General features: G+C 42.7%; 1 protein-coding gene across 1 annotated transcript in view; it reads left to right on the forward strand.

Moving 5' to 3' along the window:
* Positions 1 to 2,242: 2,242 nt before the first annotated feature.
* The window catches only part of GDA (guanine deaminase), a 137,393-nt gene continuing 126,451 nt past the window's right edge, over positions 2,243 to 13,184 (forward strand). The window contains exon 1 of the mRNA XM_007182265.2: positions 2,243 to 2,365. Within this exon, the coding sequence (XP_007182327.1) occupies positions 2,243 to 2,365 (123 nt within the window). The remainder of the gene's footprint in view (positions 2,366 to 13,184) is intronic.

The raw sequence follows: 13,184 nt of genomic DNA on the forward strand, positions 1-13,184 counted from the left end.
CTAGGCTTTTCCTGATTTTAACCATAGCATAAATGCCATTAAAAAAAAAACAAAAAAACTTGACATTTTATTATACGTAATTCCTAAAAGGTTACATATATCCCGTATTGTTTTCAATAACTGCATAATATTCTACTAAGTAAATAGATTCTAATTCACTAAACTAGACTCAATTGTTGGACATTTAGGTGGCTTTCATTAAAAAATATATTAGCTGTATTTATGTTAGAAAACCAATACATCTTTTAGAAATATTTAATTGATTCCTCTTTTACAATAACAGCCAGACATTTTCTTCACTTTTCTTTCTGAGGTTTGTGTGTACACAAGCCTAGATCAAGAGGATGTTTTCAGTGTTCTGTCTCTTGCGACTGCAAGCAGGGAGTGTGGTCTGCATAATCAGAAGTAAGCGACAGGGAGAAAGGGCTGATGTCTCCCTGAGGCAAGTGCAAAGCTCTCAGCTTCCTGATCTCAGGGCTTCCTAATCTGAGTTCTTGGCAGGTGATCAACCAGCTTGGTGTGCCTGGGACTGAGGAGTTTCCTGCATTGTGAGACTTTCAGTGTTACAGCAAGAAAAGTTCCCATGAGTTGGTCACCCTACACCTTGGTAAGGGGGAGGTGAAGGAACTGAGAAGGGAATGAATCATTTATATAAGCTACCCCTGTGTCATGAAAGCAGCAATTCAGAGAAAGCTTGCTCATGCACGGCAATGTGAAACCCTTATCCTTTATGTAGGAGCCAAAATAGATATTTATCTCAGGTTACTGCTCTGCTCCCAGAAAAACCATTCATTCATTCATTCATTCATTCAATATGTATGAAATACCAGGCACTGTTCTAGGTATAAGACTGCTGTTCTTGTGGTGCTTCTATTACTCTGTGTGTGTGTGTACTGGGGGAAGGGAAGCAGAAATAAATGAAAAAGCATAAAATAAATGAGAATGGATATGATAAATGCAATAAAAGAAACAGAATAGTTTAATGCGATAGAAACTGCCAGGGATGGGGACGTGCTATTAGTTTGGTGTTGGAGGGAGGTTACTCCGAAGAGCTGACACTTGAGGCAAACCAGTGATGAGAAGAGCCAGTCATGTGAGTATCCACAGGAGGCATTAGGGGCAGAAGGAGCAGCATGTGCAAAGGCCCTGAGTGGAAACCAGTTCTTCCTGGAGGAACTTAGTAAAGTACTTTGTGCACATACTGTAGGGAAGGAATGCTGACCTAGAATCAATCTTAGCAACCACGCATTCCAAGTTCCATTTTCACAAACAAGGATAAGGATGCCGAGTCCCACCTGCATTGACCATAGTCTCTTGATTCCTAATCCAGGACTCTTTCCACCAAGCCATGCCACACTGCCATTTCTGGCTACTTGGCTTGAGTACTTAATTTTCTCCCCCTGTACAACTGGAAGTAAATCAAAGAGATTCATTTATTTTAGGTATGAGAAAAACTGGAATTGGAGTTGTTTGTGGGTGGACACAAGGGCCAAAACATTGGCCTCGGGTGAAGAGAGGAACTTTGGGGTCAAGATTAGCCTCCACCGGTGGGGCCCCCATAATTCTGTAAGACATGCTTTCAGAACATCAGGTTAGGACAAATTCTGCAGCCCACAGAAAATGAAACTGGTTGGTAAAGTAGGCAGCCCTAACAGACCTGTCACCCTGGCACTGAACTTGTGCCCGTTCAGACCTTGTGGTACTACAGGTTGAAAAGGTCCAGGGTTTGGCCACAAATAGTCCTAAGAGTTTAAAGGGCAGAGAAAGCAGATAGATGCAACTCTGGGCGTGCCAACTAAAGGAAGGTGGAGGAAGTTGGGGCCCGCGGCAAAAGGAAATTTAATGACCAGTTAAAGGTACAGGGATGGAATCCTGAATCCTCCAGCTCCTTCCTTCATCTCCCGCCCCCTGGGTGGGTGACAACAACCAAGGGTTAAAAGAACCGCAGCGTGAACGGTGATTTTGGAAACTCAGAGTTAACGTATCAAAAACTAAAGCAGGGGAGGAGAGACTGGAGCCAACTCACGGGAGAAAAAAATCCTATTGGCATCGAGGAGGCAGGGAGCCAGCCCCTGGGCGCGGTCTGCAGGGGGCAGGCGATCGCGCGGGGAAGCGGGGGCAGGACGAGGCCGGCGCTGGTGCCGGCTTGGCAGCTGCCCGCAGCCGCAGGGAGTCCTCGCCGCGCCTCCGCCCGGTGCGCCCTCCTTGGGCCGCGGACTCCGCGCTGCGCTCCACCGCTGTCATGTGTGCCGCCCGGATGCCGCCCCTGGCGCACATCTTCCGAGGGACGTTCGTCCACTCCACCTGGACCTGCCCCATGGAGGTGCTGCGGGATCACCTCCTTGGTGTGAGCGACAGCGGCAAAGTAAGCGGGTGCGGGGTCTGGTGCACCCTGACGGGCGGGCGGACAGGTGGAAGGAAGCTCGCCGCGTGAGCCGCCGAGCCCGGTGTTAGCTCCGTGTGGAGCGGGCGCCGCGGCGCCGGAGTTGAACTTGAGCGTTTTGGCTTTGGGAGAACGCCGCGAGAGCCCTGGCGCTGGGTTCGTGGGCTGCACTGGGAGTAAAGTGTTCCCAGGTGCTGGGAGCCGTGGAGTACGCACACCCACGATTGGTTCGACAGCCGTGCAGGCTGTGGTGGCAGGGAGCGAGGCTATGCCCTGCCAAATCTTAAGAGATCATTAATAAACTAGCAGCGCGCTTCATTCATTTTTGTATCTCAGGCGCCTGACACAGTGCCTGGCACCGCCTAGGCGCTCCGTAAATTTGATTGACTTTATTGTGAAAGAAATAACAGAAGGGTCATTTGATCAGTGTTGTTGAGCCCTTTCAGTGCATTGGAATAAGTAAAGAACTGATTTCATTCACCTGATCATTCAGCAAACAATATATGAATGATTCAGACTAGACAACTTGTAATACTAGAAAAGATAGTCTGAGATAAATTACCCACCCAACCCCCCCCCCCAGCCATTTGCATCAAAGCAAGCAGTTCCATTTTAAGGTTCAAAATGTCTTCTATGAGAGTATCTTTCACATTTATGTTTCCAAAATCAGGATTTCTGCAAACGACATAGGTAACTTGACTGTTGCATACACAACAGTGGTAACTGTATTGGCAGTGGCCTGGCCGGTTTCAGTGAAAGCCATTCCATTTTTAGGAGAAAAATTAAAGATAGAGATGGGTTATTTTTGAGCTTTTCCCCAACTACCGGTTTGGTTAGCATAAGTACACATATTTGGAACTTGTCAGCTTGAAGATACTATTCCTGACTAAAGATGCTTCCAAGTCAGTGACAGTTTTGAATCGTGACTCTTACATTTGGGGATAACTAAGCCCTGTTTTCTTTTGGTGCTTAAAAATCTATACTCCCTGTGTATATTCAGGGAGCCTGCTGTTGTGTTTCCAAGGTGATGAAACTCTCAGAGCTCTCCCAAATGGGGAGACTCCAAAAAACCCTGAGACTGATGAATTGTTGCCTTGGGTACTTGACCCTCAAGTTTCAGGGACGTCTTAGGCTTGGGACAAGTCCCAAGAAGCAAAGGAAGAGAGACTGCTAAACCAGGGAAAGATTAGAGGTATTTGCTTAATCACAAGGAATTGTTCAACAATTAGGTTTCTTTTTAAAATTTAAATTTTCATTTCCAAGATTTGAATTGGTAGGATAGCAGGTGAGAGAATTGACTAGGGGACTGCCTTTAACTAGGGAGAGGAGGAAGAAAAGGAAGTAATTTATCTAAAACTTTACCTTTTCTGGGGGTTGTACAGAAGAATAAAAGAGTGTCCTGAACATGAAGTTAGTAGTTGAGTCAGGGAGTCTATTTATATCTAAGGAGCATATTGAAGTTATAAATTTAGAAAAATGCCATTCCCCCATAAGATAAAATTAACTAGGAATCAGATACAAAGGTGAGTTAATCAACTGGATTAGATTTACAGTATACAATGTCCTAATCAGTGAAATGGCAACTGTTTTATCGCTCTCCTGCTAAGTGCAAGGCAGTTAATTCCTGACTGTGTGTAAAGGGTGGACATGTCATATATATTTTAAGACTTGATTTCTTTCATTTTGAAAATGGGACTGCCTCATCTTTAGAGTTGCTGGGATAAACATATTATTCATTTAAAACTTTTCAAGGTTCTTACAGAAAATTATATTCCCACGAAGTAAATAAATATGCAGCTGATCTTTATACTTTTACTGAGCTCCCAAAGCTGTTCTCAAACCTTGGGATGAATCAGAAACATCTGGGGTGTTTGTTAAAATGCCAGTTCCTGGGTGTCGTCTTCAGAGAATCTGAATCTGTAGGCCTGGATTAGGTCCTAGGAAGTGGCATTCCAACAAAAAGTCCCAGGAGATTCGGACACAGGTAGTGGATGGATTACATTTTGGGTAACCTCAGTATATAGGTTGTGTGATGCAGCCAGTTATGTGGGGTCTTGGGTGCTCAGTTCTCCGTTTCCAGCCCTGGGCTGGGGTAGCATCTCAGAGAGATGGGACATGATTTCCTCTGTCCTCCCTCTCCCTTCTAGACCTAATCTTTCATTTCATTTAAGCCCAGAGAATGGTAATGATTAACTGCTTTTAGTCCATTAATTAAAACTCATTCAAAATTAGGTTAATTTTTAAAAAAATTCTCTAGTCAATATTTTAGTATTGGGCATTTTGAATTCAGAGTTAGTTTTTCTCCTCAAGTGGCATGTAGCTTTTTGAAAGAAAAACTCCAGCATGTGTAATTCATTTGCAGATAGGTAATTAATTGTGAGACACTGTGTGCTCAAATATTACTAAATTATCTGATTCTTCCAGCAGGGTCAGGTTGACTTTAAAGATAGGTAAAGATGTCTTGGGTCTTTTAAGCACACTTAGCTGAAAGCAACAGCAAGGAAGAGAATCGTTTTGGAAGTAGTGCCCTGGGGTAGCAGGAGCAAGTCCTATGGAGACCTGAGTTCAAGTCAGGTCTCCACCACCTACATGTTCAAAGTCCATGGGTGAGACCTTAACCTCTCTGAGCCTCAATTTCCTCACTTGTAGAATCAGATACTTTTGCTAAGTATTAAATGAGATAATGTATGAAAATTCCTGTCACTTAGTGGATACGCAACACATACCATGTTCATTTTGTCCCCTTCCTTCCCTCTGTGCCTAGCAAATCCTTAACCTCTTGCTCACTGTAGCATTTTTTGCATATTTCCACATGGTGGCACCCATGCAGGCCAACAGGTAGAGAAGGAAGCCATGGCCTGGGATGAAATATGTGGGAGGTGGGGGAGGTCACTGGACCTCTGGTGTGCAGCCTCACTGCTCATGCCATTGACCCTCTGGGACACAAAGATGCATCTAGGAAGAAAGATCTAAACGGCAGTTGCTGCCAGTTCGCTAGCACATCATTTTCAGTGTCTCTTTTAGTCTTCAGTGTGATTATCTCCTCTTAAAGTTGGGAAAGTTGAGACTTGAAAAATCATGCATCCAGAGACGGATTTTGAATTAACATGGCCAAAGCCCATATTCTCTCTCTCTCTCTCTCTCTTTTTTTAATTGGGGTGTAGTTGCTTTACAGTGCTGTGTCATATTCTGCTGTGGCCACCGCAGAGGATGGAGCTGAGCTCCCTGTGCTATACAGCAGGTTCCCACTAGCTATCTGCTGTACGCGTGGTAGTGTATATATGTCAATCCTAACCTCCCAATTCATCCCACCCCCTTCCCCACCAGTGTCCACACATCCGTTTTCTACGTCTGCATCTCTGTTCCTGCCCTGCAAATTGGTTCATCTGTACCATTTTTCTAGAGTCCACATATATGCGTTAATATATTTGTTTTTCCCTTTCTGACTTACTTCACTCTGTATGACAGACTCTAGGTCCATCCACATCTCTACAAATGACCCAATTTTGTTCCTTTTTCAGAATGGCCATCATCCAAAAATCTACAAACAATAAACGCTGGAGAGGGTGTGGACAAAAGGGAACCCTCTTGCACTGTTGGTGGGAATGTAAATTGATACAGGTACTATGGAGAAGAGTGTGGAGGTTCCTTAAAAAGCTAAAAATAGAATTACCATATGACCCAGCAATCTCCACTACTGAGCATATACCCTGAGAAAACCATAATTCAAAAAGACACATGCACCCCAATGTTCATTGCAGCTCTATTTACAATAGCCAGGACATGGAAGCCCATATTCTCTTCACTAGAGTAGCCTACCTCCCTGAGGCACAGTCCCTGACCTCAGTGAACTTGCACTTTTAGCAAGGGAGCTTAGAATTGTACCTGTAATAAAAGTGGATTGATTCCTGAACCAAAGATTGGGCTCATTGCTGGAGATACACTGATGAATGAAATATGCAAACTCTGCCCTGCCCTTGTGAGGTTGATCGTCTCGTGATTAACAGAATCTGCTATGACCTGTCAGAACTTGAACTAATCTGGGAGGTAGGGAAGAGCCTTCTAGGTAGAGGGAATAGCCTGTGCAAAGGCCCTGGGGTAGGAAGGAATGAAAACATCAAGGTGCTCAGAATCCAAAGTTCTAGGAGAGGATAACACAATGTAAATCTGGAGAGGTAGGCAGGGCATAGGGAGTTGGGGGAGGGATTGTGCCATGACCAAATTTTGCATTTTTTTTTTAAGATCATTTTAGCTTCAGGATAAAGAATGCATTGGAGAGGAGTTAAGTGCAGGCAAGGAGATCAGATAGGATCCTGTTGCAGTAGTTTAGGTGAAATGGGATGTGGCTTAGAAGAGAGAGGCAGTGTAATGTATCAATTAAGAAATGAACTCTCAAGAGTACTTCTATCACTTATTACCTATGTGAATTTGAATAAGTTACTTAACAATTCTATTTCCAAGTTTCCTCATGTATAAAATGATTACTATAATCTACCTCACTGAGCTATTGAAAAGACTAAATGAATTAATAATTGTAAAGTGCATAGAATAATGCCTTGCAGCATAGCACATGCCCAGTAAACATCAGCAGTTATTATCAGCAATGGAGATGGAAAGAGGTGGACAGAATTGGTAACTATTTAGGTCAAATTAATTGGATTTGATGATAGGATTAGAAAGATGTTTGTGAATGTATTAAATAGTATGGTGGGATACAAATTGGTTGGTGATAGGAAAAACTTGATGAAGGAAGCCAAAATTGAACTGGACATTAAAGAACACACAGGACTTGAACATGCAGAAGAGGGTTAAATAGCCCTGGTTAAGGGAAATGAGTCAATGTTCTGTAATTTCTAAAACTGCTAGGAGGAGCAGGAGTTGTGTTTCACCTGTGACTGCATCATCACCTTGCTCTACCAGGAGTTCTCATAGACTGAATCACAAATCTTAGTGGTTGTGTGTCATCTTTTCCTTCTGCTTGGGCAGGTGAAGACCCATCTTCCTATAAGCTCAAGACCTCAGGATATCTTATCATTTTGAAGCGGGAATTTGGGATAAGCCATCCCTTCTGAGGCTGCTGAATCAGGGCTTCACTTTCATCAGAAACGTGGTCACACCCAAGGATCACATTATCATCCTGTAAATTCCCATTTTCTGGAAGGCAGATTGCTTTGTTCAAAATGCTCATGGCAGACCCTGTTGGTTACCCACTCACTAGCCATAACCACTTCTTTCTTATTAACACTTTCTGAGTTTGATAGCCTGCAATATACTTGGCTCATGGATAGATCATGGTGTAAGCCAGTCATAGTAATCATAATCCTGTTTGCTGGATACTTATTTTTCCAGTTTCCAGGTAGCTAAGGGTGGCCAGTGATGCCATTCCAGCATTCAGGAAGTCATCTCAGAGGCTTCTGGGAAATATTTTTTTCCCTAATAAATAGACACAGATGTGGGAAGAGAAGTCCTTCGTTTTTTGGATACTTTCATGCGAGGAGTGGAGCTGCTGCCACCGCTGTTTGAGACTATGAGGAAAAAATTAAGAGGTTTTCAGAGGCACCAACCTAGTCCCTCTTTGAACATCATTGAATACATACGTGAATAATATCATTGAGTAGTTAACGGTCCCTGGAGCTGCCTACTACCTTGACTTCTTTTGCGAGATAATGAAATGTCTTTATTGTCTACCCTTCTGTCAATTGCAGCTCAAAGCACCTCTAACAATTATACCACTTTTTCAAAGAATCATATTATTTTTCAAAGGACTGCTAGCTGCCTTCTCCTTTTTCCGTTTCTGTCTTCTCCTTATTTGCCAAAAATGTCAGTGTCTTTCCAGGCACCCATATCAGTATTCAGGTCCCCCCAGTTATCCCCTGGGGTATCTTTGTGCACACCCTTTCCATTTTCATTGGCCCTGTCCAGCCTTCCATTGCCTCTTGCCTGAAGTATTACAGGAACCTCCTAACCGTTTTCTCTTCCCCCATTCTAATATCTCTTCCACATTACTGACAGTTACTTTCCTGGAGCATGGGTAGTGTAATGTATCTTCTCTTTTGCAACTACCTATGGCTCTCTATTGCCTCTAAGATCCAAATGCCCCAGGAAGATATTTTAGACATGACTTTGGCCCTAACCTGCTTTCCTAATACTTCCTCCTGTTCCATCCTTCTCTCTTGCAAATAGGAGTAGGATTACCATGAGGTATCCACAAGCTGAGGGATATCTATCCATGCCAATTTCTCACTGTTTCCCAGCACATCACATCTTTTTACACCTCCACCTTGTTGGTGCCAATCCCTCAGCCTGGAATAGTCCTCCTTTATATAATCCCTTTTCCATTCCACCTCTGTCAAAATGAAATCTTGCTTTTCCTCCAAGGCCCAGTTCTGATGTCCCCTTCTTCCCAAAAGCTTCTCTGGCGACCATCCCCCAGTTGAAATAAATTACCTTTTGTTTTTCCATAAAATTTGCATATATATTCAAACCAGTGTTTTCCTGGTGGTTAAGAGCATGGCTTCAGGAGTCAGATTATGTGGATTCAAACCCCAGCTCTGCCACTTACTTGGAAACATTTCCTAACATATTTGAGCCTTGGTACCCTCACTTATAAAATGTGGACAACAGCACCCTGAAGAAGAGGTAAGGCAGATGAGATAGTATATGTAAAGCACTCGGCATATAGTAATTGCTCAATAAATACTGGCCATTGTTATTATTTTTCTCTCGCTAAAGTGATTATTTCACTTTTGCCTTTTTTTTTTTTAATTAATTTATTTTGGGCTGCATTGGGACTTTGTTGCTGAGCGCCGGCTGGCTTTCTCTAGTTGCCGCGAGCAGGGGTTGCTCTTCGTTGTGGTGCACGGGCTTCTCATTGTGGTAGCTTTTCTTGTTGTGGAGCACAGGCTCTAGGCACGTGGGCCTCAGTAGTTGTGGCACACGGGGTCAGTAGTTGTGACTCGCAGGCTCTAGAGCACAGGCTCAGTAGTTGTGGTGCACGGGCTTAGTTGCTCCGCGGCACGTGGGATCTTCCCGGACCAGGGCTCGAACCCATGTCCCCTGCATTGGCAGGCAGATTCTTAACCAACTGCGCCACCAGGGAAGTCCTCACTTTTGCCTTTGATTATACTTAGCTTTACAGAATGTTCTCACTCATTGAACTGATTTAAAGTTCTTTGACAAATGGGAGGTGAACTGGAGAGAAGGTAACGTTTATTAAGTCATAATTTGTGTCAGACACTCTGCCAGATTCTTTATACGTCAGCAGTTCTGAGATGAGACATCATCATCATCATCATCATCATCATCATCATCATCATCAATCTTCTTCTTCTTCTTCTTCTTCATGATCCCTACTCTACAAATGAGGAAATGGAGGGTAAGCTAGTTAGTTGACTTGACTGCAGTCACGGTGAGTAAGTGGCAAAACCAAGAATCACACCCAAGTCTGTCTAATTTCCAAGGTTCGTGCTCTTTCCAGGAGTTCTGTTAAAAGTGTTTTGAAAGTGATGTGTAGTACAAAGACATTTGTGTGTGATGATTAAAAAAAAAGACATTTCTAATTCCAGAGTTCTGTTTTGTTTTTTTTTTAAAGCACTATTTGACTTATTCTTCGAGGCCTTGAAGCAACACTACTGGGCATGACTGGAGTTTGCCGCCCTTCTGGTTGTGTAAAGTTGTCTGTTAATTCCTGGAATTTCTTGGCAGACTGGTTGATTCAGCGCTGTGGCTGTGAGGCAGCATAGGTGTTGGTGTATCTGACACATGGCTGACTGTCTGGGAGCTTCTGACAGGTGCAGAGGTGGTGGGCAGGATCTCCTGCAGGCCTATGGCATGCCCATTCACTTAATGGGCATTGATCTGACTATTTAGGGATAAAGGCCAGGTGGACTTCCCTTACCTGCAAGAAGAGAATCCAATCGGTCATGTGTTTACAACCCCCTTTTTGTAGAAAGGATTTAAGGCAGCTCTAGAGGGCACAGGCAAGTGGTGATGCTTTTATACATTTAAGGGAGAAGAGTCAGTTGTTGACATAAAACAAAGCTAGGAATTAGATTTAAAATGCATCTCAAAATGACCTGCACTCTTATTGGCCTCTAACTTTCCTAGGTGCCAGCCATTAGAAGGACACGTGTTACCTAGCTGGCAATATCTGTACTAAAAGCAGTTGCTCAAGAGGAACACCCCTGTTCTTGATGCTGAGTTCGGATGGGAATTTCTCCTAGATGGACACTGTCTCTTATAATTATGCTTAACAACTTTCCAGTGCAAGGTAGCATTTCATAGGATTGCCTCTCTTGAGCTGAAGATGTGACAGGAAGAAGGGGGTCCATAAAACTATTCTGTAGTGCTGAAGCTGTGGGGAGGGGACAGTGGGAGGTGGTCCAGGTACCCAGGTCTTGGCTGGTCTGAAATGTCCTAGAGATGGACTTCAGGATGTCAGAGGGGTGGCAGGACTCCATGTCTTCCAGGTACTGCTAAGAGTGGTCCTTTCGATGGGGTTATGATGAACACCAAGAGGGAGGAGCCTAGTAGTTATTGGCATAAGCCTGGAGTGCAGTTTGTTTCGTGTTGCCAATAAAATTCAGAACCACCTACCTTTACTGCTAATCCAGCTTTGTGGATGTTGAGGAGCCTCACAAGAGACTATTCAATAATTTCAAACCCATTGACATTGGTGAGAAATCCATTTCCATGGTGGCCGTGGCTGCCCTTTGTGACCACACGATGCTACACTTGGGTGCTAATCCCAGCCATCTGTCTGCCATTACTATGCTGTTCTGTCCAGGCTGGAAAGGGCTTTCCTCTAGGTCAGCTCAGTGGCAACTCCACACCCCTGTGCTCTGTTTGTTCTAGAACAACTCATACAGACTGCTGTGGTCACACTGGTCTTAATATTTAACTCCTGCTCTAGGGAGGAGAACAATGTGTTATTCTTTCCCGGTGCATCCAAGGCACTAAGAAAACAAAATACAAGATAAATTCTCAGTTGGTCACTCAACTACAACAGTAAGTTTTAAAAATGAGTTCCATGGTATATTTAAATTATGATTTTAAAAGTTTGATCAATAAAAATATAAGTAGCACATTTGTTATGTTAAGCAGATGTGCATTAAAATACTATAACATGAATAAAAAGGAAATGAATTTTGTGTGTAAGTCATCTTCTTACATTGCATTGGGTTTCTAGCCCATGACACTGGGTTATAAACTCATAGACAGGAGGTACATTGATGGTGCTATTGCTCACATTAACAACTACAATAATACTGAACATTTATTAGACACTTGTTATGTGCTAGGTTCTGTACTCAGTGCTTTGCAAAGCATAATTCTCCTGACTACTTTATGAGGTGAAACTATTACCGATTCCTGATTAGGTTCTTTCCCTACCTGGTTATTGTTCACATCAATAAGGTGAAATTACTTTTTTAGTAGCAAACAGAAACTTTATTCATTGGCCAAAGAATGGAGACGGAGGAGCTCATGCTCTAAAATCACCTTCTCCCCATTACAGGCAATGCGAACTTCCTATAGAAAAAGGTGAAGGAGGCTATGGGGCACGGGCATCTTTTATTATCCTGACTTGTGGAAAGGGGTGGTGATTTTCCAGGATGCAGCCCACGCCTATTTTCAGCCCTTGTGTGGTCCTTCAGTGTCTGGGTCAGAAGTGGGTTTAACCAGCATGGCGCAGGTGGGAAGAGATCTTATTACAGTGAGATGGTAATGAGCTGTAGAGAGACATTTGTCCCAATTTTTAATTCGGCTAGCTTATGCCAGTTTCTTGTGGTTAAGCGCTCTTGTTCTAATTATGTAAAAACAACTAGAAGATACAGTCAGTTTTTGGTTTTCTGCAAGTTTGCCTGGAGTAGAGAGTTTACCAGAAGTGGGGCACTTCTTTGTCTCCTTGCCTGAGACAGGTGCACTTGTGCTTTACAGAGAGAGTTTAGGTACAGATTAAGGACCCTTGACCTCATCCCCTGGGTGACAATACTTTTCCTTATTTTATTGACAAGGAAACTGAGACTCAGAGTGTAAATCCTAACTCTGAAATAAACATCTGATTACTCTACATTGGATGACTTCTCTCTCCTAAAGCCACTGTGTAGCTCTTTGTTTTCAGATAGTCAAATGGCAAAGTTATAATAGCGTTCTGTACTTAAATTAATACCAATTTAATCCCTAAGATTAAAGGTGAAGACAGATTCATCTCTTCTGATACATTTTTTAAGACTGAGCAATAGGGAATTTACTGGCTGTCCGGTGGTTAGCACTCTGCACTCTCACTGCCGAGGGCCCAGGTTTAATCCCTGGTTGGGGATCTAAGATCCCACAGCCACAAGGCATGGACAAAAAAAAAAAAAGAAAAAGATTGAGCAATAAATGTTGATCATCTCCCCCCAAATCTTACTTTAACATTATTTCCTACCTTCTAAAAAGCCTCACCCTTTTCCTTTATGAAAACATTGTTTCATTGACGTTATTACACTAACTTATTGACTCTAAAGGATAAATTACATTAACTTTATTTTTTTTCTTTTTTAAAGTATTTGATATATTTTAAGCATCAAACAATATACTACATGCTGTGTTAGATATTTTATCTTTTATCACATTAATACTCTACAATCATATGAGGTAGATTTTTTTTCTCTTATATTGGAGTAGAGTTGATTAACATTAACATTAAATTTAACTTCTAATTGAGATCTGTTTTTCAAAATCTTTTGACTGTTGAAGTTGGTGCCTTTGCTTATGAAATGGTGATTTGTTTTTCATGAATTAGTTATTCGTGCGCTGTTAC

The sequence above is a fragment of the Balaenoptera acutorostrata genome, chromosome 6 (assembly GCF_949987535.1).
Source record: "Balaenoptera acutorostrata chromosome 6, mBalAcu1.1, whole genome shotgun sequence".
Taxonomy (NCBI): Eukaryota; Metazoa; Chordata; class Mammalia; order Artiodactyla; family Balaenopteridae; genus Balaenoptera; species Balaenoptera acutorostrata.